The 24,822-nt window shown below is 36.7% G+C and overlaps 3 protein-coding genes and 1 long non-coding RNA gene across 10 annotated transcripts; 1 reads left to right on the plus strand and 3 right to left on the minus strand.

The window, feature by feature from the left end:
* Window positions 1-201: 201 nt before the first annotated feature.
* On the minus strand, window positions 202-2,355 carry LOC114538209 (coiled-coil domain-containing protein 57-like). The gene is made up of 5 exons (XM_028559359.1): window positions 2,338-2,355; window positions 2,010-2,240; window positions 1,672-1,807; window positions 667-879; window positions 202-362 (listed from the first exon to the last, which is right to left on the minus strand). The coding sequence occupies exons 1-5, from the start codon at window positions 2,353-2,355 to the stop codon at window positions 202-204; spliced, it is 759 nt and encodes a 252-aa protein (XP_028415160.1).
* A 3,083-nt stretch (window positions 2,356-5,438) lies between these two features.
* Window positions 5,439-6,798, minus strand: LOC114538193. The gene is made up of 4 exons (XM_028559347.1): window positions 6,717-6,798; window positions 6,423-6,514; window positions 6,205-6,325; window positions 5,439-5,853 (listed from the first exon to the last, which is right to left on the minus strand). The coding sequence occupies exons 1-4, from the start codon at window positions 6,727-6,729 to the stop codon at window positions 5,453-5,455; spliced, it is 627 nt and encodes a 208-aa protein (XP_028415148.1). The 5' UTR covers window positions 6,730-6,798; the 3' UTR covers window positions 5,439-5,452.
* Window positions 5,591-20,546, plus strand: LOC114538194. Of its 7 annotated transcripts, none has more exons than XR_003688688.1 (10): window positions 5,591-5,641; window positions 5,737-5,867; window positions 13,703-13,871; window positions 14,697-14,767; window positions 15,055-15,298; window positions 15,600-15,671; window positions 16,158-16,201; window positions 17,143-17,226; window positions 17,729-19,405; window positions 20,216-20,546. It is a non-coding gene; the product is annotated as an uncharacterized LOC114538194 (long non-coding RNA). The 7 variants fall into 7 exon arrangements; XR_003688689.1 differs by lacking the exons at window positions 5,591-5,641; window positions 5,737-5,867 and adding an exon at window positions 9,869-10,112 and having other exon boundaries at window positions 17,729-17,849; window positions 18,568-19,405; XR_003688686.1 differs by lacking the exons at window positions 5,591-5,641; window positions 5,737-5,867 and adding an exon at window positions 9,870-10,112 and having other exon boundaries at window positions 17,729-18,388; window positions 18,568-19,405.
* LOC114538192 lies at window positions 6,860-9,413 on the minus strand. Its single transcript, XM_028559346.1, has 6 exons — window positions 9,197-9,413; window positions 8,994-9,089; window positions 8,494-8,865; window positions 8,164-8,271; window positions 7,825-8,063; window positions 6,860-7,727 (listed from the first exon to the last, which is right to left on the minus strand). The coding sequence occupies exons 3-6, from the start codon at window positions 8,816-8,818 to the stop codon at window positions 7,605-7,607; spliced, it is 795 nt and encodes a 264-aa protein (XP_028415147.1). The 5' UTR covers window positions 8,819-8,865; window positions 8,994-9,089; window positions 9,197-9,413; the 3' UTR covers window positions 6,860-7,604.
* Window positions 20,547-24,822: the final 4,276 nt, after the last annotated feature.

The raw sequence follows: 24,822 nt of genomic DNA on the forward strand, positions 1-24,822 counted from the left end.
ACATCTATAAATCAAAAGAGCCCAAACAACGAATCTCAAACACCGCAACAAAAGGTCACCGGCAACGACCATATTAATACTATCCCTGTTCGCAGTGGCGTAGCCAGCCTGACGATTTTGTCCCGCTATATATATGTAAATTTCGAGTTATTATAATTATTCATGTCTTTAGAAATTTATTGTTTTCACAGTCAATGAACACTAAAATATTAGCATAGTGAGACAAATCGACAAGCTGGCTACTAAAACGTAAGTTGGCTCAGTATTTTCAGTTTTAGCATTTTTATTAGCCATGGATTGGGTCAGTTCGCGGTTTCTCGCCTTCACTTCTCGAATTTCTTTTTCCAGACTTGTCACATATTCTGAAATGTTTAGTACAGAAATACCAGATTAATTCCATTCACACTGATCTTTGTTACGATCACTATAACGATTAGTCATTCTAAAAATATGTCTTTCAAAATACAGAAGCTATATATGTACAGTAGAAAGGGGATTGCCTAATAAGCCCCGGGGGTCAAACCCAGACTACAGTAGAGTAGCTATATTAAAGAAAAGATTTTAAGAAAAAATTAAAATCATCCATGCATAGAAAACAATCTGGCTTTATATTTTCGAAATTGTTTTGTTATGAAATATATTCCCGCTTTATTATCATACAATTACCTTCCGTAATGGGTACGCCATCTCCTGCATTAGTAATCGATCCAGTGGTACGTTGCGTCAACTTTTTCGTCAGCAAATCCTCCATGTCCTCTCTCATTTGATGAGTAACATGACGCAAATTTTCGTTCTGAATTTGAAGTTCTTCATTATTCGTATTCCCTGCTGGTGTGCCAACATCTTCAACTTCAACAAGAAAAGATACTGAAGTCTGAACTTAACCCGGACGAAAACGTCATGCTTTTGTCACAATTGAGATTTGCGAAACATGCATGAATGATAAAATCTAGAGAAATGATAAGATCTTGCGAAGCAATGGGGGAGGTATCGATGTAAAGGTTTCAGATTCGTGAGCGCAGGGTAGGTCCTTAATTACATCAGTGCAAACTCAAAAGAATTTTGGAATGTGTCAAGTGTTTTGGTCATGATGAAAAATCGCGTTATTTCAGTGAAAATTACATGCGCGTTAAACTTCGAGTAATATCATCAGTAAAGTTTCGAAAATACTAAGATATTTTCGGTTGATATTTCCGTCCGCATCTAAAGTTTATACATCTTGCGACAGTTACCTCGTTAAGCACATCAGCTGGCTTTTAAGTATAGCCACTACGAGAGGAGCATGATTCGACTTGCAATCTATTTTCAACAACTTTTTTACGGCGAATAACGGAGACTGAATTTGGAATCGATGAGTTTTCTGTTACCACTGCATACAATCATTAGTTGCATTACGGATTTAGATAAAGAGACTATATTTACATAGTTGTGATATACAAGAACAATCTCAAAAAATGCCTCATTTGGCACCAATGTTTTAGATCATTTTTAAAATTTCTCGAGGATTTTACACCCCGTCACACCTTGTACAAAATTTTGTTCAATTTACATCATTTCCTCTATTTGTGTTAATCTCCCCAGCTGCCGGAAGAGCTAGGGCCCCATATACGCCGTATAAAAACACAACGCTAAGCGTTTACGATCTACCTACAATCAAGGTGTAAAACTTACCTGATATTTCGGAAGGCACGGTTAGTCCATGAAGCTTGAGGATAGAAACTGATTCATCTCTTTGTGTCTTCAAAATATGGATAACACTATCCTTGTGAAGCAGTTCACGTTTCTGTTGTTTCACCAACGATAACGCCTGATGTGAAAAAACACAGAAGAGTTCTATCAACCTGAATTTGACATTGAAGTCCCTGATGATCAGTTTAGTAACATTATATCGCTTTATTTGGACCTTGTGGTGCTGAAACTTCAACGGGATTCCAAATTGAGAGGGGGTAGGGTAGAGGCAATGGAAAGGGGTGTAACATTTTACTATTTGCATATTGATATATATTCACCTCTTCTTTGTCTTGTGTTAAATTCTTAACTAGTTCTTCTTGTTTATCATACCCAGTTCTCTCTTCGTTATCAGATCTGCGCTGCCAATCTAACTCTAGCTGAGCCCCAGAACGTTCCAACGACGACTCTCTCTCCAAAGATAAAGACAACTCTTTCTGCCTCCTAAAGAAAAAAGTAAGATCAAGACCTGAAGTTACATCTTTAATAGAAATCTTCAACACGATACACGACTAGTAATATCAAAACATAAAAGGATCCGTAATTTAGAACTAGGGATCCAAGGATAGTGCAAAGTTTTCATGCCCTGTAATACCTAAGCAACCAGACGTTTCCCAACATGAACATTTTGACTTATGCCAGTAAAAATATAAAGAACTAGGTTAAATATTAATCAAAAGGAAATTACTCAAAGTACTCAAGTGACGTTAGTCGCGGATACTGTCACCACAGATTAACAGCCAGATGTCTCACTTCTGACTCAAAAGCGTAAGCGATTCGTCACTGCGCATCGCTTTCTGCGCACGCTTAGCAAGTGACTAGAGGCATTCACCCCCCCGAAATAAAGTTTCAAAATGGAGACGAACTGAATTGAAGTGAAAAACTGCACGATGTGTCAAATGAGTCGGAATATATGTTCATTTATTGATTTGTACAGGAAGTTCCATTCAATGTAAAGATATTCAAACACTTTTTAAAAGAAATATGTTTGAAATTATGGAGATTTCTACTGCTTATAATTTTCCGCTCCTACGACAATCGAAAAAAGATAAAACACTCGTACAATATTGAAAACGAGGTACTCTAAACTCACTTTTCCAAAGGGCGTATAGATGATGATGGATTCAGACACAAACTTAACTACACAGTCGCCTTCTCTAGCAAATGAGAGGAGGTTTTTTTCCATGAATAAAATAGTTCGGCTCCATTTTGAAATTTCGGGGGGGGAATGCCTCTAGTCACTTGCTGAGCAAGCGCTTACGCTTTTTTAATCAGAAGTGAGACATCTGGGTAATCTGTGCTGTCACTATTAAATTATAATTTTAGTTGCCCATGTAAACCAGGCGTGATTTTCTCAGTTTAGTTTCTTCTTCGTCAAACAACTGTGACTACATTCACTACATTTATATGATGGCAACAATTTATCCGTCATTTCATAAGAATAACTAAAATAGTTGCGTTGTAAATAATGTAAATAAACTGCGGTGCATATTATGTCTATGATGTGGATACTTCGACGCGTAAATCGATACAAAACAATATACTTATAATCAATACTGTATACCGCCAAAATGATTTGATTACTGCACAAAATGTCCGTTTTGTATAGTATTATTTATGTACTGTGACCAGGTATCGACTTGCTATCGACATATTAAAATATATATTCGTGTAAGGGATCTATCAATGCATAAACAACACAGCGTCGTTTCTTCCTAACCTCTTAGCTCTATTTATGGAATAAACCTTCCAAATTATATTTGTGTTGAATTGAATGCTCGTAATCCCCGAATCGGTGCGAAGCACCCAACACATCCTCACTCTTAAAATACCTATTATTGCTGGCGAGCGCAGCGAGCCAGTACACTAATCTGGAGGTTGGCCGTGTACGCCTCGGAGTCTGGGCACGTATATTGAGGCGATTTTTGTCATTCATTCTGGCGAAAACCATATATGGTATGCGTTCTATATATGGAAGTTACCTGCGTCTGCGAATCCCTGCAAGGTTATTTCCGTCATATTGCCTGCAGGGCAAAAAACTGGCTTCGAGCCACGCCGGCGCGCGCGACCCGCCACTGACTCACATAGATTAAACCCGACAATATTGTCGGTAAGAAGGAAAACTAAATATCTCAGCACGATCTAAATGGTATCAAACTTGTATGATATGCGAGAAAAGGTTGCATGTGGCAGAAAACTCAGAAAAATGTATCCGCACACGGTGAGCTGTCGGCTGAGATAACAGGTACGACTAACCCGTAACTCAGCTGATAGCTCTCGTGTGCTGCAGGCTTAAAATGCATGCGATTTATTTATTATTCAATATTACAAATCAAAGCGGCCTAATCTATAAAATATTACGCAAAATACAAACTAAAACGGTTACTGTGATTTAGTTCACATTTTCAGGATTATTTTGATACCTTTAGCGTCAAAATCGAGCCTTTAGAGGATTTTTGCCGATTTTTTTTTGTATAAACATGCATGATGATATGAATTATTCACCGGCAATACTATTTCACAATAATACAAATATCGAAAATAACATCGGGCAAAAAAAGCCGAAAAACTGACCCCTTGGTCCAATTTTATATCAGGAATCGATTTTTGGGGTCAAATTTACCCTAGAGGAGGGCACCATAGAGTTTTGTTGCCTTTCGAACCGCATGACAACATTTCGAGCACGCAATAAGCACGCGCTTAAATTGATATTATTTATGGCGAATTGGCAACATATCGACCTAAAAAAAGAATGTATCTCCTGAGGACAATTTCCTCCTTAAAATGGATCCTAAAAATTTTTATTAAAATCGGTCAAGTATTTACACAGAAATCGCAATGCCATCTGATCCGATGACAATGAGTTTTAAGATTCAATACGAATGGCGGTCATAGAAAGTTTTCGTTTTTGCCACTTCGTAGGCAAACCGCAAGTGAACACTGAATCTAACGAAGCACTCGTTTTTTTGAGCAGTTTAACTTGCGGCTTGAAGTCAAAACAAAGAACGATTTGTGTTGATTTGTATTTCCGCGTGATGACAAGCGCACGACAACCGACCCGAAAAGCCGCCACCCACCTCTTATAATAGCCGTTGTTTTTCTTCAACATGTGATAAATGGACTTGCGATGCCAGCACTTCCCTTGCGATAGTAACTTCTAGTAATATATGTCAAATGCCGTATATGCATAATACATAGTTCAAGCCTCAAGCCTCAAACACTTGTAGGACCCAGAGCCCAGAGATTGGTCCGCGTGTATGTTTATTCACGGTTAATTATTCATTACATTGATTCATAATCATAATCGCGGAATTTGATCGCGGAATTTATTCGCGGCACAAATTTAGCGGCAAAATATAAATTCTTGAACAATATTCACCCGAAATTCATCTGATCGTGTTATTATTTTATTGAAACAATGGCAAATGTTAACACAGAAAACGCACAAATGCGAATGGTATGATTCTTTGCATAATAAATTTGCATATATATATGTGATATCATCTTCTTCAGGATCAGTTTCTAACAACCGATTTACCACATTATATTGCGTGTTGGAATCGCTAAGTTTTTTCTTTTCCAGAGCATTTTTGCTACGCAATCTAGCCCTTTGTTTCGACGAATCTGAAACATTCCAACAGTATATTAAATACATACTTTCATTTAAAACATTTACATTATTAACTACGACCACAGTTTAAAGTCTCTGTTATTAAAGTTTCTGTTAAAATAAATGTATACTTAAACCTGCTAGGCGGCTAATATTTTTCTTTTGCTGTGAAATAGAAAAGCATAACATTTCAATCACTTCGCGAATAGAAATTCTTTTTCTAACAGCCAAAAGATTTTTCCCCTCTTGCAGGGCTTGTTGCTTCCCTAACTCATTTCCAACTATACATAGAGTCGATTCAAGGTTTCTTAATTTCTTTTCTTTCTTATCCATTTCCTGATGTTTTGCCAAGGCTTGAGCATACAATCCTGAATTCCCGTCGTTTATTTCTGTTTCAGCTTCATCACCAGCAACATCGAGGAACGGCTTCAAAGCGATAGCTTCGCGAACTTCGGTATACAGCTCATAGTAAGAAACAAGATCACCTTCACGCTTCGTCATCTCAAACTTCGACCCTGGAAACACAAATGTAAGTACAGGTAACTATATATAGTTAGTCTATAGCCCTAATTTTACGGGCTAAAATTTCAAGCGAAAGGCGAAATATTTTTCCTGCTTCTTTTGAATTGTGAGCAATGAAGCAGAGTTAATTTTTTCAAGTGGTCGAAATTCAAAAGAAACAGGCGAAATATTTCGCATTTCGCGGAGAAAGGCGCCCGTGGAATTAGGCCCTATAACCGGCATTGTAGAGCATGTACACGCTACTGTCTGTATAGTAGTTTGCGAGTTTTAAACATTCCACCTGATACACCTCACGCGTTTGAATCAAGCAAGTTGAAATGAATAAAATGCGTATAATTACGTACGTTTCCCACACGCTGTTATTTCAGCAGCCCAATTACCGAACTCTTCACGATACGCGGAAAGATTTAGCTCGTTTACCAGCTCATCAAGTTCCTTCTTATTTTCTTCTATTAACTTCTTTACCTGTCACAAGAGAATTGAATTATAAATATCAAAAGTCTATTTTTAGTTTACTGAGAAAAACTATTGATTAATAAAATTTACGAATAAACAAACATACATAAACATATTCCTTGCAAAGAGTGACTGGCAGCTTAAGAATCTTTAACTTGTTCCAGTGAAGAACATGCTCCGTTTGTGCTTCATTGCGACCTGTCGTATATAAATGAAAAAGCTTAATCCGTCAATGGCAAATGTAAGTCTTCAGAAATTAAGAGGTAAGTAGTCTAATGTAACAAAGTGTTGAAAACGATGAAAAATATAACATTCAGACATTATAATCAATAAACCACAGCAAATTCACACGCAATCAATACATTTTACAGGAAACCTAAAAATTCGAACAGCTACGTACCTGCTGCATGCATGTATTTTGTTGTTGATCCCAATCTCGAGATGTAGCTGTTGATTTGCTCAACCTCTTCACCTGCAGTGTAACCACTTCCAATTTGCCAACGTCCACCCCATGTGACCTGAAAGGAATGAACATTATAAGTATGCAATTTGAATGATTTTCCTAATTAAAATTGGTTAACATTTGTTTTATTAAAATACTTGGCAAGACCAAACATGAGCTTTACTATGCATGATAGATAATGCTGGTGCCATCAAAAAGGCTTCATCAGGTGACAAATCTTTGGGAAGCGAAATAAACCAAGGCCAGTACTTACAAATCACATCTTGCCATAAGAACTTAACTTTATGGTGAATTAGTCGGTTGGTTTGCAAATAATGTGTGTACCATACAGTTCACCTTGATGCATATTCACAGCAGATTGAGCCAGAGAATGTCTACAGCATGCTACAACAAGACCAGTTTCATCAAGTTTGGATTGGCGGTTGACCGTATTACTTGCAGCTTTCCAATGAGAGGAACCACAATAGGAACTACTTGAATGACCCTAGGAGGATTGAATATGATTTATAAGTACAACTCTTATGCAGTTTTGGTATATTATCATTGTACACAAAACTGTTATCATTGCACAATTCTCCATAATTCCTCACAATCATGATCATACCTTAGCTGAGTTGTTGGAATAAACATTGTTCAAGTGCTCCTCTACCAGTTCATCATCTTCAATGAATGTATTTTCATAGTAGCATTTTCTTTCACCTCTATAAACAAATTACATAAATCATGGACATTTGGTCAGTATGATTTTAGCCAGGCAACAACACAATACCTTGGCACACTGTTGTATCTATAAAGTTTAGCGTTTCCATCAACATGACACGAATGTTAGGATCTAAAACATGATGGGCAATTTGCCCATTGTTTTTCTTGTAAGATGTCAACTTCATGCATGGCAAAACACCATTCTTTGAATGCACAATGAAACACTGATGCGTTGATGATACCTGACTAAAAATTGATCAAGAAGATTATGCACAGTTTTAGACCACTACAGGTACAAAATTTGATTGATCTATGTACAGTGACCTAAGTATGATTTACTAACCCTGCCCTTTTCACTAGATATGGAGGCGAAGGACCTACGAAATGCTGTCTCAGATGTGCCTGGCATATACTTTCGCAGTGAATCCCAAACTCTGAACACATCTTCACAGAAGATGTAATTAAGATTCTTTGGGCCACCTGGCCAATACCCTTCATTAATTATCTTCTCCAGTGTTAATGGTGAGAACTGTTGATCACATCCAGTGCAACTGTATGTGAATGAATACAAATCAAATCTTCCTGCAAGAAAACATTGAAAATCAAGATAAGCTGATAGTAACTACAATTTTAGAGCACATGATGTAGTGCACAGCACTGTACAACACAGCTCAACTCGTACCTTTGGCTGTTATAAGAATGCACATTTCATTAGAGGGGATGATAGAAAGTGTATCCTGGCCCTTGCAATAAATACATTCTTTGCAAAATAAAAATGGAGCATATTTTCCTGTAAAAAATGTAATAATCAGTCTATTTTATACAGTATAAGATTACTGAACCACTACTTGTAGTTTACCTGAAATGATTGTATAAAAAATAAATGCATGCATAGCAATATTTATAATTGATATATTTCATAGTCTCTGGAACAAGATTATCAAGAATATAGTCAGCATCTGAACAAACCAATGATAACTTTTGAATTAATAAATTTACAATAATCACTTACTGTTGAAGCTTGGAGATCCATCTGGTAGGACTGTTTCAGTTGGAGGAACTGCTTGATAAAATCCATTTATCCAAATATCACGGTCATGCAAAGGTTTTTTCTCATGAGCTGTCTCATCACAATTGTTACAGAGTAATGCATCTGGTCCACAGTGGCGACACCGAACAACAGCTCTGTCTTCTCCGCACAAGAAGCAAACAGCCCCAGTTTTAGGAATTGCTTGACTTTTTAAAACAGCAGCAAATATAGCAGATCTACTATTTTCCCATGCAGCATCCACAGACTGCATTCTTCTTGTCCACATGGACTGGGTACTGGACTTCATTTCTTGAGTCAAACTTTCACAATTTGCTATACAGGTGGTCAAATTTTCTACAAATTATAAATAATAGACTTTGCATATGAATTGCACAGTAATGCTTGCACGCCAGCGTTGAGTAGTAGTCGTAATAAGTAGTAGTAATAAATGAAACATCACGGTATATAGGGATGAGACTAACTTCTTTGTAGAGAAACATCAGATGATTCTTCAGTAATGATGTCAAAATCAAAGCCACTATCTGATTCAAATGGGCAAAGGTCAACGTCGTCGCTCTCTAAAGATACAATAATTATTTACTGTGACAGCGCTATCACGCAATATATATATATATATATATATATATATATTGCAGATATTCTACAAATATTATGATTAATTTACCAGTAACACTACTAGTTTGGCCAGAGGTAGCTCGCTTTTTGCTTTTTTGCGTTCAGCAACAGAGCGGTATTTGTAATTGGAATCACGTATTCTTTTACCACTGCTATCGTACGTGAGGAAGAAGTCGCTCTGCTTTGGGGTCTTTTTTTTCTCTATTGTACCGGTTAATTCGCGTAAGTTTTCTAAACTAGCGCTTTGACGATTTAGCGCACTCTTTGGCAGCCGCCATATTGTGTGATATTACCATATGCGCAGAGTATGCGCATCACGCGGACCAATCTCTGGGCTCTGGGTCCTACAAGTGTTAGAGGCTTGAACTATGTATAATGCATATTCTTACGGCATTTGACATATACCTATAATAGGTATTCTTAGAGTGAGGATGTGTTGCCTTACGAGAAAAGTTTTAATAGTTTCAAAACAGTTTGAAACAATATTATGTCAAATTATATCGATTGATTTTAAAAATAATAACACAATGAAATGATATGGGTAAAAAGAAGAAGAGAGAAAAACATACCGGACTATCTTTGGTAAATATAATTCCACTATATTCTGTTACAGGACCAAGAACTTAGTAGCCTGGAACGATTAGGGGATATTCGGGCGGTTTTTCTATACTCTCGGGCGGTTTTTCTATACTCTCGGGCGGTCTCGGGCGGTTTTTGTGGGTAGCCTGCGCATGCGCGGCTAACCACTATGTAGTCGAAAAAGTGTCCGGATGTTTGTGTGTGTGTGGGTGCCACATCTTCGGTAATCGTCGGATATACGAAAGATGACGAACGGTGGTTCTTCTACTTCCGGAAAATTTCGTTGTTTTCGAAGGACGGAATTCGAAGCAACCGAAGTCACGTTAATACGTTTGTCAAATTTTAAAGCGAAGGCGAGTACTTAAAAGACGAAAAAGCGTTAATCGGTGAGCGTTGAATCTACAACTACAAAGTTACACTAATAGAAACATTACCTTATTCGGCAAATGGTAGTAACAAGTTGCCTTGTTTTATAAATCAAAATGCAATATTTCACCTGTCAATTTCTTGGTTGTTGACATGCAGCTATTAAACCAAATACATTACCTTATAATTTGGCAAATGGTAGTAACAAGTTGCCCTGTTTTATAAATTATAATGCAATATTTCACTTGTCAATTCCTTGCTTGTGGACATGCAGCTATTAAACCAAATACATTACCTTATTGCAAATGGTAGTAACAAGTTGCCCTGTTTTATAAATTATAATGCAATATTTCACTTGTCAATTTCTTGCTTGTGGACATGCAGCTACTAAACCAAATGTCTTGGAGTTTAAAAAGAAGCATTTATTTGAACATAACTAACAAAACATATTTTTTTAAAAAACAAAACTTTTAACACAAGTGCATTTCAACTGAACAAAAATCTTTAAAATATTGTTCAGATACATAGATGAGTCCTTTGAAATTGTTATGCTGAAATGTTTGAAACAATTTTTACACATTTATATCAATGATGAATGATGGCATTCAATGTTGACTGATTGTCGGACTGATTACCACAGTGATAAGATATTGTCAACTGATAATTAAATTCAAACTTGGAAAAAGCCACAGAGATTTTTTGGACCTACGAACTGGTGCTATTATGTCCAGCTAATTGATGCTGATAAGTTATCTGTAATCAACATTGCAAACCATCTCTACCTTCTTACTGGATCAATGAAATCATACTATCATCTTCAGTTATAATGGTGAACGTATTGCCAATAAACTTTGGAAAACAAGTGGTATAATCTTACTGGAACAATAACATTTAACCTTTATTGAATGTTAACATAACTATAACATTGATTTATCAACAAAATAGCCAATCTTGCTGATAATCAAAGGACATCAAAACGATGATCATTTGAAAAAGTCTGAAACCTTTTTCTCCTTCTTAACTAAGCTTTATGTTATCAGATGATGTGTGCCACCATCCCGGAACCTTACTGTCTTTTTTTGTTCTCTCCACCTATTCTGCAAAAATGTCATTTCCTATCTCTTGTAAAAATACTTATGTATGTTTTGATCTGTCTAAAATGTATTTAATACAATAAAATATTATAATATATAGCTTGTGTACTAAATTGACTTCGTTATAACTGTATTCAACCAGCTAACTATAGGGCTTTATTCCCTTGTCTATGGCATTAGAACATAAGACTAGAAAATAATATTTTATTGCATCAGTTGATATTTACTTGCCACTATAGCAGCTTTATCGCAGTTAATAATGTTTTACAGGCTACCCACATGTACGCATTGCGTACCTATTTTTCTATACTCTCGGGCAGTCTCGGGCGGTCTCGGCATAGGCGGCCCAGAACTGATCTCGCTGACCTCGCGCGACGCTGAACAGTCTTACTGCTCAGACAACATGAGCGTCGCGCGAGGTCAGCGAGATCAGTTCTGGGCCGCCTATGGTCTCGGGCGGTTTTTAGTAGGACCCAATAATTGTCATGATTTGGTTTATACATTTCTTTTATCCGAACTATGAAAGTTTCATTATCTGACCAGACCAACTGGCGAACTCTCGAAATTGTATAAACAGTGGAAATTTTTGCATTTTACTCCTGCAAAGTAATCTACTACAACATTTGTCGCTGTATGTGCACATTCTATGTAAATATATATGTTTGAGTTAGTTGTAATTTAATACTAGAATGAATGTATAGTCAGAACTCAGACTTAAGAACTCCAATGATTAACCTGTGTGACTAGCTCCGACAAATGCTATTAAATCATGCAGGTTATTTATTTAATCCTTTCTTAAGATGTTAGAACTTTTACCTATTAAGATGCATTCATCTGAAGAGCTTTATTTTATTATTTTTTTTCATATGAATTAAATTTCATTCATCCAAATTCTCCCAAAGTAAAAATAAACTAGGTACATTTCATCTATTGAATATTTTACATGCACATACAATAACCTGAAATTAATTTATTACTTGATCAATCGAAGCTTGTTAGTCGATCCATATCAAGACTTAGCAAGCACCAAAATAAAGAATTATTTTAGTCTTTTATTCATATTTAAATATCTGGTTGACGGTTGTAGGCCAGGCTGGCAATCAGTTGGCTATGTATGTGTGTTAAAATATGTAAAAATATCATATGATAACATATATGTTCAATTTGATAGAGCATTTAATTGTTTTCATTTAACTTTTTGAAGATGACTAGTTTTGAGCAAATTGATGTACAATGAAGCTCAATAAACTATAATTAAATCTGAATTGTTATAATTATACAATTTGTCACATATATAATATAACCCAAACATTGTTTACATATGCCTTAAAATGAGCTTAATGCTCATTAGTATGCACATATCAATTTGATCAGTTCAATTAATTGTGGTCTAGGTAAAGTGATCAGCTAAATTGGAATGCCAGCATAATTCAATTTGTTCTAGTATTTTTTAAAGACACCTTGTACATAAAATTAACCCTATATTAATAAAATATATAGGGTTTATATATATATATATATATATATATATATATATATATATATATATATATATATATATATATATCATCTGAACCAGGTTGCTCAGGATACAAACCAATTGTATTCATTATAGAGGCAGAATCGATGCGTCAATTTAATCTAATATTAAATCATTCAATCTAATATTAACTTTAAAACCTTAGATAATAATAATTTTATAAACCTTAGATAATACTAATACTTTTTATAAACCTAATAAGGGTGTATTGGATACTAATACACCCTTTATAAACCTTGGATAATACTAATACTTCTATATTGAGAATTAGATGATATGAATGAGGAATGAAATGCAACATTATTACAGTTTCTGTGCACTTCAGTATTTTATCACAATCAACAAGAAAAGGGTCCAGGGCCAGCTTTTGCTGACTGGTTTTGCCTAAAGCAATGAGTGTAGGCTACTTAATTGATTTGTAATTGCCCATACATCCCATCTTTACTATTTTTCTGAACAAAGATCTAGAAGTATTCATTTAGAAATGTTATTATATAAGAACTAAAATTGCTGCGGATGAACCTGTGAACATGAACCTGAACATTAAACTCTTGACAATTCTACCCAAGGTTGTCTTTAATTGTCTTGAAAGTTACATACATGCTAATCCACATTTGACTGATTTCATAGATAGCGGTTGTTTTAGGGTTATATGAACATTAATATATAAATATACTCCAATTAAAGGCTGTGTTACACGAACTTGCAATGCAATTTAATACCTGTATATTTTAAGAAATGGAAATTAGTGATGCGTCTGGAAAATGTGACGTGTAAGAATTATCCATGGAAAGTTATAGACACAAGTTTCGTGGTTGCCAAATTTACATCTTTCAAAAATTAATGCACCGTGCAACAGTGCCTTAAAGATAATCAAAGATAATCAAAGATAATCAAAGATCTAGTTGCGTAATTTTTGTCTCGCCGAAGGACACGCTATCAGTGCACGCGCTTGAACATGTTCTTTTTTATTTAGAAAGAAGAAATCAATATCCATGCCAGTTCTGGCAATGACGATGGCATACCCAGTGTTAGTGGTGATCTGATGATGATTCAAGTACAGCTGTCAATCATGCTGATATTAAACCATATTCCAGGAAACAAAGCAGTAAGAAAAGAAAAAGCGGTAAAGATAAGTTCAAAAAGTGCGTAATCTCGTATTTTGTTGATTTGTTTTTGATATCTTGGAACTGTACTCCACTCAGTATCGTGGCCAGCCTGACAATATGTCCCGCTATGCTAATATTTTGGTGTTCATTGACTGCGAAAACAATGAATTTCTAAAGATATGAATAATTATAATAACTCGAAATTTACATAGTGGGACAAAATCGTCAGGCTGGCTACGCCACTGACTGCACTTATTGTTTTAATTTCTCCTGCATTAGCCCTGCTAATGATTGCTAATGCAAAACTGTCGACCATTTTGTTTTTTTCTATACCCACCATGTATGAACTGTATACGGTGGGTCTCTCGATTAAACGTTTTAGTAGGAAATTTATTCGAATTGCCTCTGTAGGTTTTTGTGCATATAAACATAAGTTTCCTTTAAAATGCCATATTGCTGTTAATTAATGATTTGAATGTAATTAACCTTAGGGGCTGTTTACATGAGCCCTTCAGGGAAAGCCAGCCCTACCAAGCGAGATCGCGCGTGCAACTATAAATCCATACAAAAGAACAATTTCGTTTACATGAGAGAAAGGACAGCCCTAGCAAGCAAGATCTCACTATATCTACTACCCGGGATCTCGCTTGGTAGGGCTGGAAATTTTCAATATAAACGTAACAGGGAGGGCTAGCCCTCGCTGTAGGGGTAAAGAGTTAACGTCAGCAACGATGCTATTTGACGGTTCCGGCTTTCTTCGTTAATTTTCCAAAGCACTGACAGAGTATACTGTTGAAAAATCATTTGGAAAAGTAAAAATATTTTAATGTGAAATAGTGAAAATAGTCTTTTTGTTTCCAGCCATTTGGTTTTTGGCACCAAAACGTGGCGTCCAGGCCCTCTGTAAACAGAGGTGAAACACAGCCTTACAGGTAGGGCTCATGTAAACAACCCCTTAATCATCTCTATTGAGTATAGTTTCTACAAGGAATCCTATAGGTACCCCCTCAACTGACACTTACACGAAGATGACTAGGACAATTGTGTACATGCGGGGACTATGAAAAAGCGCGAGTATAGGGATTGTAACTCATTACCAATTTCTTTCGGATATTCATCCTGATCTGCATATTTAAACGCAAGGTCGAAGCGAAACGCTCTCTGGTTTACTTGCGGTAGTCCCCAATATTTTGCGATATATACATTTTATCTTTCGCAGAAGAGCCACACAGATTCTGTCGAAGTTGATCGAGACAATAATAAGTCTAAAACTACTAGTTTGCAACAAATGTCAACGACAACGGCAAAAGAAGTATGTCGGAAACTTTATCTTCAAGTTAAAGCACTGGATCGCGAGAAGTCAGCTTTGGAAGCACTCAGCCAATCTTTATCAGAAGAAGAAAACACAACTTTGAAAAAACTAAACGAATCTTTTGTCAAAAATATTGATACGCCTGGCTTAGGTATATTGCTGCTCTTTGTGGTATATTTTTTGTCTATTTTTGGCAAGAGAGGAGCTCGTGCAAGGGATACGTGAGGAAGCACAGCTAAACTATTAGTTTGGCACAGCTATAACTCCGGTGCAGTGCGCGAAGCAATGTTCTACATTTAATGGAATACAATAATCCTACGTGCTTGCAAGAATATCGTATCTTTATCTAGAGATACTGTAGTACACCCTGAAACTTTACGTTTGCCGCTAAAATCTAGGACAACATGATCTGCATAGGCGGCATGATGACCGAATGCATAATTGCTTTACAGGTACTTCATCTGATCTGTTACAAATGCAAATTGAGGAACTGAAAAGGGAAAATGTCTTCTTAAAGGACTCTGGTAAAGTACTCTTACGCTAATAAAGCATTAGACTGGAGTGTCTTTCATGTTTTCTATCATCCTATAGTGCCGATATGACTTAGCTTCTCGTGGCGTTCTTCCTTGCGGCACAATATTCCAAGAAGGGCGTTTGCCTCCGATATTATGTCCCAAATTACTCATCATTTTAACGATTTTTCCGCTGTGGCTGCAATGACCACTACGCTAGCCATACAAAAAAAGGCCGTCCTGGGCCCTAATAGATCGAAACTTAAGATCGAGATGTTATAGTGTTGTATATTTTATGGCGTTCGCTGTGCTAGACGCCGCACCCTGGTTATTCCCTAACAATGTTGTTAGTTCAGAGGCTGAGCGTGGAACTTGGTCGTTGGAACAGCGATTGCTCCATGCTCAAAATGTCTCTACAACATTTCCCTAATTGGGGGAATTACAAAGTTGAAGTTTAACGAACACCCGTTAAAATATTTGTTCATTTGAAATTTTCAGGAAGTGGACCAGATGTTTGTTAATGAGGGAAATCTACCAGAGTGGTATGTCATGTACTGCAACAATTCTTATAACATAAAGGCCTATTTACAGTTGCAATTACTGATGCGATTTTCGTTCGTTGCAACTTAAGTTTGCCAATGTATTAAAGAGTGTCGACTATCAGGAATATATTAGGAGAATTAGTGTAGAAGACTTCGTACTTCTCCCGACGGAGGCACTTAGGTCGGTTGTTTTGTCAATTCTGGGCAGTTGTTGTGCCACATTTGATGCGAGTTTATTAGATATACAGGGTGAGTAAAAATGAACTGACACCTTTGAAATTCAAATTAGCCGCGAACTTATTGCTGGAATTTGACAATTCCCATTTTGTACAATCAACAAAACGTTGATTAATGCGAAAGTGTTTAAACCGATTGACCATAACAAAAAAGATGGCGGATGTACATTTTACCAGAGTGCATTGCGGTCGGAAATCGTTTAAGAAAGCGAACTGACGTCTTTTAAAGGTCAAGCATAAAATAGAAAGTTATTTTCTTCGCTGGGTTAAAATTTCACGTCATTAAGAGTTTTTCTTGCCATCTTTTTTCAGTCAATCATTCTTATGCCCGCAATGCATTCTGGTAAAATGTACATGCCACCATCTTTTTCGTTACGGTCAATTGAACTAACTCAACGTTCTTTTTTATTACAGAGCTTAGAATGCATTTTAACTCCCAAAGCGAACAAACTTTATGTTCTAGGTTAATTAATGAGTTCACTTATTTGATATGCTTCGTATACCCATGAGATATTTCAGACAACTTCTGTCACATTACAGCCGATTACAGACACATCGCAGCTAATTTGAATTTCAAAGGTGTCAGTTTTTTTTACTCACCCTGTACAGCTTTTTTACAAAATCGCGTTATTATTGTTATTCATAAGCTTCAACGTTACCTTCAAACCTAACATTAATTGTTCAGCACTCTCATCGTTGTTTCAGGTGAACAAAAAGTTTGTGGCTCTGCTAATGCTTGCGTACGACGACCGCATCGAAGAGAATCAAGTAATAATTCAGACCTACGAGGTAAATGTGCTGAAGATAGATTTTGCACCTTCAAATGTTTATTACGTATAATACCACTTTTAATAGATTGCTAATGCTATACAGTATATGCAGCTTATGAAACTTCTTTTTGCCAATGTAGATTGGAAATTGTGCGGTGTATATAAGACCGCGCGTGACACCGGAAAGTTATAACTGCTCACGCCAAACCTCTGATCTCTCAATACACTGGATAGAGCAATTATACCAAAATAGACCCTTTGCAAAATTGATTTATGCAATTTTCGTGCATACTAAACTTAGTAAAATTACTAAAATTAAAGTTGAATGTACGGAATATAGAGTAATGTGAAGTTGGCAATTTTCGATGCTTTTTATTACGGCCGGTAGTGTGTAACTAAATGAGTTGATATTTGACATTTTGCAGCAGCCAAACTTTGCAATTATACTAATTGCAATTTAGCTGTGATGATTTATTTCCTAATTCTTTACACCTTATTCTAATTCTCTTTCCTAATTCTAGAACTTTACACCTTCTGGGAAATAATGCATGTATCTTATGTCTAAAGATGTCATAATGGAACCCCTTTTCGGACAGGTCAATGCCATCAGCATACAAAGTTTTGGTGACAGTTGCTTTGCAGGTAACGTTGAATTCTCTCCCAAGTTACCCAGGTAATTTGTAACTGTCTTAACGTTCCAGGTATGCTGATACCGAGGTTGAGGGGGTCGGGATATCGAGACTCCCTTCATTAGCCGAACAACTAACGGGTGTTGACCAATTGGCTTATTATCAAGGGGAACATGTGCTGACGAAATAGCCGATCGCAGTATATTAATAGTTCTGTACTGCTTCCCTTCCGAACACTGCTCTGCCAAAAACGTTAAGACCTCAGAGACTGGACAATGTACGGGATCACTTTCCCGTCTTTCACACCAGCTACGTCTTTGGGACCAGGAACAGTTGTATGTCTTGGTGGATGAGGTCTTAACGTTGTTGCAGAGCAGGTCAATAGCCGTTGCTGAAATGCCCGCTGTTTCGAACTGTCTCCTGATACTCTCCACCCGGTTAGTTTTAGAGCTGGGAACAGGGGATGAATTGTTTCCGATAGGACATGTTTTTCAGGAGATTTGAGTCGTTCCCAAGTCGTTTTGTGAAGGACCGCTGGAACTAAGTTGAAAGGTGGGAATGCGTACGCTATCAATTTCGCCCAATCCATCGTGAAGGCGTCTGTATGAATCGCATACGGATCCGGCCGCCAACTGACGTATCGGCTGAGTTGATGGGTCATTCGAGATGTAAAGAGATCTACTTGACAGTCTTTGATTAGGTGTTTGATGACCCTCGGATCGATTTTCCAGTCGTTTAGGTCCCTGATCGTTCGTGACTCCTCGTCTGCGACAACATTGTTCTTCCCGTGGCTCAGGAGACTATGTACTAATTGATGACGAATGCAGTGACGTTGGAATGACGTGCCCGAACCAGTGGCCCGAACGTGCGTGGCTTCACCACTGAGCTATATGACAATTCCTGGAGGACCGGCTCCTCCTGTCAAAAAAGTGAAGCAAGAAACATGGCGGATTTTTCGTGCTGACGCCAGATATGGGCCCAACTGGCCATGGTAATGACCACTGACACGGCTCAATATTGAGCCCACACCAGTGATCTTTTTCCCGGTTACTTTTTGTCAGTAAACGTGTTGCATTCGTTGTTTTGTGAACGACTGAACGTGTGTTTTACTTTTTGTTTAATAAACAATCCTGCCGCAACGGACATTAAGCAAATACTGAAATTACAGGAAATCGGAACAATTTTGAAGCTAAAGGCGGATTTTTACTTACAGCGAAATCGTTCGCTAGCGAAATATTTGCATATTTTCTTTTGAATTAAGAACAGTCAAGTCAACTAATTGATTAGTCAACTAATTGATTAGTCAACTAGTAGTAGGCGAGAAATTTATTTAAGAATTGTTAGAAAGACACGTCGCTTATCAGCCTTAATACCTGATCACAGATGAAAAACGAAAGCACAGTATAAATCCATTTGAAAACGTGCGAAAATCTGTCGTTTACTTTTGATTGTCGTGTACTTTCCGATTCTCTAAATCGTTTTTGTTTTTATAGGCCTAGTCAAAGAAATCTAAAAACGGCTAAAGTGGTAATGATATTTGAATCGATCTTGGGCTAGCTTGGGTGACAGGTATGTAAATATTATGGTTTTTCCATCATATTATGTATTTAAGTATTTCAGTTAATTATTTAAGAAATAGAAAACATTTTCCGTGTTTCTATACAGTTATAGAAACACGCGTGGGAGTTTGGGAGAACGAGAAATAATCAGTGGGAAAACGAGCCCGTAGGGCGAGTTTTTCCACGTTATTTCGAGTTCTCCCAAACTCCCACAAGTGTTTCTATAACTGTATAGAAACACAGGAAAAATGTTTTCTATTTCTTTTATAATATAACTCAATAAAAAGATTTTTTACAAATATTATAATTCGATTCAATTACAAATTCTCATTACATTACTTCGCTTGACAAGTTCGGCGGGAAAATTCCCGTGTTTCTATACAGTTATAGAAACACGCTTCTCGACCAATCAGCACGCGCGTACTATAAATGTTATATTATAATAACTTATTCTAAACTAAAACTTTAGTCAGTTAGTTACTAGCTTATGCCATATGCTTTGCCTGATGCCCCTCTGGGCAAGTCAAGTAAAGGAATACACAAATGGTATACGAGGCATGTCCTTGTCTAGGTTTAAATCAGGTGAATCCCTCATAGTCCTCAAGAGGCCAATACATTTTTCCCTTGCTTCATATTGTGAACTTCCAGGCTAACTAATTATAATAAACATGTGTTGTATGTGGGGTTTGTTGAGTACTTTTGTTTGGCCAGAATGCACCAATCCTAGTATTTCACAACATATCATTTGTCTCCACCAAATTATGCTCTATGCAGAAGCATTTCTGTATTTTGAGTCATTTTCATTATCACATATTTGCAGAACCATGCAATCTCTGATGAACTAGTTGTGTTGCTAATGTGTTTGAAAAGAAAGGTATCACAAAATACTGATGGATTATTTTATTAGGAACTTTAACATTAACTTTTAGAAATTTATTTTTAAAATTATTAACAATTATATAATACATGCATTTTGTAAAAATAGTGAAAAACAATAATTTATTTTGCAACATTGAATGTGCACTCTCTGCAATTTTTTAAGACATATGTCAGGCCAAGACGTTCGGCCTGACAGTTTCTTGCCAAGTGGCCCACTTTCCCACACTTGAAGCATTTTTTTTCTACAAAATACATGCAACAATTACTGTAACTGGCTTATATTTTATATCTAATAAATACTAGTATTAGTCATGCAATAGTTTGTGACTTTTCCTATTGGTTGCAAGATATATGACTTTTTTCATCAGTGGAAGAGTTGTTATATGGTATAACAGCATATTTCTTACTTTTTTGGTGATCTCTGTTAAATTCTGAAATAAATCAATATTTTAATTGTAATTAATAAGAGCAAATACATATGACAGGTGAAATGTTTCCTATTTCCCCTCAACACTTGTGCTTTGTGATATCAAAAAACTTTGAAAACACATACTTCTTCTGCACGTGGCAGCTCTATGGCCCCTTTGGCCACAGTTGTAACATTTTCCTAAATAAAAATAATTATGGTCAATATAATTTTATTCCTCATGATTTGTTATAAGGGAGCAATAAATTCTAAATGGTTTACCTTGGAATTGTTTTCTTTCTTTATCATCTGTGTGAAAGATATTTGAGAAAAATTATTTATATATGAGGGGACAAAACACCTTAATCATAACAATGCTGTTTCTAAGCCTTTAATTACGTATAGGAAAGGTAGCATGTTTTTTATACATGGCTGTAGCTCTGCGGGCTATATGCTTAGAAACAAAGATAGATACATGCATGCTCTAGCTATGATATATTTTATCAAAAACCGGTCCAAACTTATTACGAGTACATGTCTTAAAAATTCATACCATTTTGGCGATTTCTTCGGCTTCGCCAACCTCGGCGGACGTCGGCTCGCCGTTTTTGTCATCTTCGTTAGGCCCTTCAATATAGAATTTTACGATTTACTGAATATAAGGTAGTTATAACAACTATTACCCAACTAGCTTTTTTTGAAAGGCATCCTAAACTTTTTTAAGGGTGTTTTAAGCTTTAAATGTGAAATACGTATATCGCGAAACACATATGTACCGACCGTTCACGATGTTAATATTTTCTCCGTTTTCCCTTTGAGCGCTCTAAAATATGATTTTTTTCTCAAATGTTGAAAATAATAAACTGATAAAACGCTATATAATTTATATTTAAAGACCAGCTCGTACCTTATTACTTTAAATACAATTTCCGGTCAATTACATGAAATAAACAAAAAATAAAAAAGAGCGCGAAAAAAATACGACAATCTGATTGGCCCAGACAGTGGAAAAGATATTATTACTAACATGAAGTAATGAGATCGATGGTATGTAAAAACTAAATAGGGACAAAGGGTCAGAAGATTGGATTACTGTCTGCCTTAAAGTACCACAAAAATAATGGTATTTGTTATAATTGGAAAGGATAAAAACAAGCTACTTACTGGTGAACTTATTAAAAAATTAAGCACACAGTATAAATGTATTGTGCAAAGTACATTTTACATGTTAGTATTTAATTATCTCTATTCTACAATTAATCTAAAAATCTATCTACTGTTGTCAGGTGCCAAAGCATGTAAACCATTCTATCTGTGACACTTTGCTTAAATGATTGATCACAGAAGTAAGAGGAAAAATTCTTCGATCATATACTACCCACAACCAAATGACACTCTGCCAAGAGTATATCATTTACGCGTTTTCTTCATTACATATCATCCCATGATTTTGGCAATGTTTTGGAAGCTATATATGGCTTGCACAGAGTGTGGTATCTCTTCATGGTATAGTTGTATATTTAAATAAACTTGATAAAATGCAGTAATGCTAACAGTTGCTGTAATACATTGACATTTTTTCTTCAATTCACTTTTTTTTGCATTAGGCTGTGAGGATTACACTTGCAATAATGTCAATACATTGCCACTTTTTTCTTCAGTATTAAGCTGTGAGGATAAATTCATTCACCATCTTGTGTATATTCACTGGGATGAATTCTCAATGCAGAAGAATGCCATTCTTCTTGTCAAGCATAAAGTCAACGCAGTTTCCATGACCTCCTTTAATATTGTGCCTCATCAGCAGTTGCTTGTACGCGGCTACAAACTACCGTGTGGTTGGATTGTTATTCCATCCTCTGCATGCTCGCACAGCACCGAAGAACAACTCCAAGTGATCTTGACTCATCTTGTACGTCAGAAGGTACTTCAGGACAGGTTTCTCCGGCATAACCAGATCGTCAGCCAATCCCAAAATTGCTTTGATGCAAATAAAAAAACCAAGAAATCCGGTTTTCCTTTTCGACTTGAGAATCGATCTTCCATCAGGACCCTTTAGATTTCGGATGTACTCATTCGCCTGGTCCAGAAACTTCTTCGTGTACTGATAATTCGATCTCCTGATTGGCGCTTTGTAATTCTTCGCCAGCCGGTTTCTGGAATTCAGAACATCAAATAAGCGATCAGAAACACGAATAAACTTCACAGTTGGACCACATCCCTGAAATTGTGGCAATTTCAGCTTACCTTCGCAGTATTCCAAAGCATCAGCGACACTCGAACTGAGCGCCTGTGTTGCTAGGTTTACCTTCATCTTCTGTGGTTTCCATTTGATATGCCCTGCCCGAAGCTTATTTGCTAGATGTAAACCCTCTGATTCTTGCAACTGATGCAATTTCTCGATGAATTGCCACTGAATTGTGTTCCCTTCTTCATCCTTCAGAACTTGCCAGTCCGACATTGTGTTTCGCACCAACTTTATCATGTGGCAGGCATCCAGAAACACGTAGATCTTGGCCTCTGGATCACACGGATGCGGAAAATACGCCTGCAGGCTATCAGGTGTAAGAACATCGCCTGGTGGGTCGATGGACCGTCGCATGTGAAAGAAAGCACCTTCACCCCGACTTCGTGCAATTTTCGAATGCATTCTTTCGTTAAGTTGGCCTTCTCTTCACCAGTCAGCCCATTCAACAGAAAATTTTCACAGGGTATTTTCCAACCTGAGTTTGCGCAAACGGCCATGTACACAAGAGCATCGGTAGCTTCAGGTAGAGAGTCGTCTTCAATGCCCGTTCCGAGGTCGACATCTCTTACCATCCCACTCAACGTGTTTTCGTATAGACATCTCATCCAAGGTGAGAGCGCAAACAACTTCTTCACTATCTCTTCTTGCAGCAAGAACCTTATCTTTCAAAGCTGTCAAGGCATCTTTCGTGAAACCGGGTTCACCATCCATCGACGTATACCACGATCGGATCACAGATACGTGTGGCAGCCCTAGCTTGAAACTTTTCCGAACATAATTGTATGCCTTCGTTGAATAAAACTTTAAGGTCAGAGCAAATGACCTTAGCTCAGGTGGATACGCGCCAGGATTTTTCTTTTGCGACACCAACCTTTTCATCAGTTCCTTTGGAACTCCGGAAAAGGTTGTTTCCAAGATTGAGGCACAATCACTATTTATAAGACTCTTCTTTTTTAACTTACTTACCACTGAACTCAGAGTCACAACCTTTCTCTTCAGGCGCCGAGTCTTTCGTTTGGATACTTTATACCTCTTCTGCAACTTTGTCAATTTGCTGACAACATCATCGACTTGTTGTTTCAAACTACAACGAGATTTACTGATGTGATATGTGTGATCATGATTCACTGCTCCAGATGTTCTAGTAATATGAGCCTTTTTCAGAGCAGTGCTTACCTCATCCAAAATCACTTCATCCTCAAGTTTTCTTTTCCTTCCGAGTATACTTACACCTTCATTACTACTAGAAATTTCTTCAGTGACCCCCTCAATGTCTTCATTACCTACGTTGTATTCCATACTTACACTGCCTTCAGTACTTACATTGTCTTCAATTGTGATTGCCCCAGCACCATCCCTCATACTTACACTTTCTTTGTTACCCATTACTTTTGTGACCTGCAAATCTAATGCTCCATCACTCACCTCATTTGCCGATTTTACTCTTTGTAACCACAAACCATTTTTTCTTCCATCTCTGACTTACCAACGTGTATTTCCTATAATTTCATTGATATTAATTAAAAGATCATCATCAACAATAATGTATACAGAAGGCTTTAATTAGGCATATGACATCATCAAAACATATACCAAATTATCTAATAAATAAAGTGCCTGTCATACATTTTTATAAAACAATATATACCACAAAGAGTTTTCTTATAGGCGAGGAACAGTTTTCATGGGTATCTACATGAGACATGTACTATTCAAAACTATAAACCAGTTAAAACATATCACTGTCATATAGATATATCTAAACATTGTGGTAAAATTTTTAGCATAGGTATCAAACTGAGATTTTTGGAACACAGTTGGGATAGCATTTGGCTTCAAAATTACTCTTTTTCCAGTCTGCTGTTTCATCTCCATAGTAAAGTGATCTGAACAT

This window comes from Dendronephthya gigantea, unplaced genomic scaffold, assembly GCF_004324835.1.
Source record: "Dendronephthya gigantea isolate DGI-Jeju-01 unplaced genomic scaffold, DenGig_1.0 000177F, whole genome shotgun sequence".
NCBI lineage: Eukaryota > Metazoa > Cnidaria > Anthozoa > Malacalcyonacea > Nephtheidae > Dendronephthya > Dendronephthya gigantea.

What these genes read in the sequence shown, in the direction of transcription:
- LOC114538209 (XM_028559359.1), bottom strand. An exon ending in TAACACAAGACAAAGAAGAG is followed by an intron (nt 1,808 to 2,009) that starts GTGAATATATAT and finishes TTTTCACATCAG; the next exon opens with GCGTTATCGTTGGTGAAACA. An exon ending in TGGCGTACCCATTACGGAAG is followed by an intron (nt 363 to 666) that starts GTAATTGTATGA and finishes TAAACATTTCAG; the next exon opens with AATATGTGACAAGTCTGGAA.
- LOC114538193 (XM_028559347.1), bottom strand. An exon ending in TTTGCAAGGAATATGTTTAT is followed by an intron (nt 6,326 to 6,422) that starts GTATGTTTGTTT and finishes CTCTTGTGACAG; the next exon opens with GTAAAGAAGTTAATAGAAGA. An exon ending in AATAACAGCGTGTGGGAAAC is followed by an intron (nt 5,854 to 6,204) that starts GTACGTAATTAT and finishes TTGTGTTTCCAG; the next exon opens with GGTCGAAGTTTGAGATGACG.
- LOC114538192 (XM_028559346.1), bottom strand. Translation starts at nt 8,818, where the DNA reads ATGAAGTCCAGTACCCAGTCCATGTGGACAAGAAGAATGCAGTCTGTG. An exon ending in TGGATCTCCAAGCTTCAACA is followed by an intron (nt 8,272 to 8,493) that starts GTAAGTGATTAT and finishes CATTTTTTACAG; the next exon opens with GAAAATATGCTCCATTTTTA. An exon ending in CATTCTTATAACAGCCAAAG is followed by an intron (nt 8,064 to 8,163) that starts GTACGAGTTGAG and finishes GTTTTCTTGCAG; the next exon opens with GAAGATTTGATTTGTATTCA.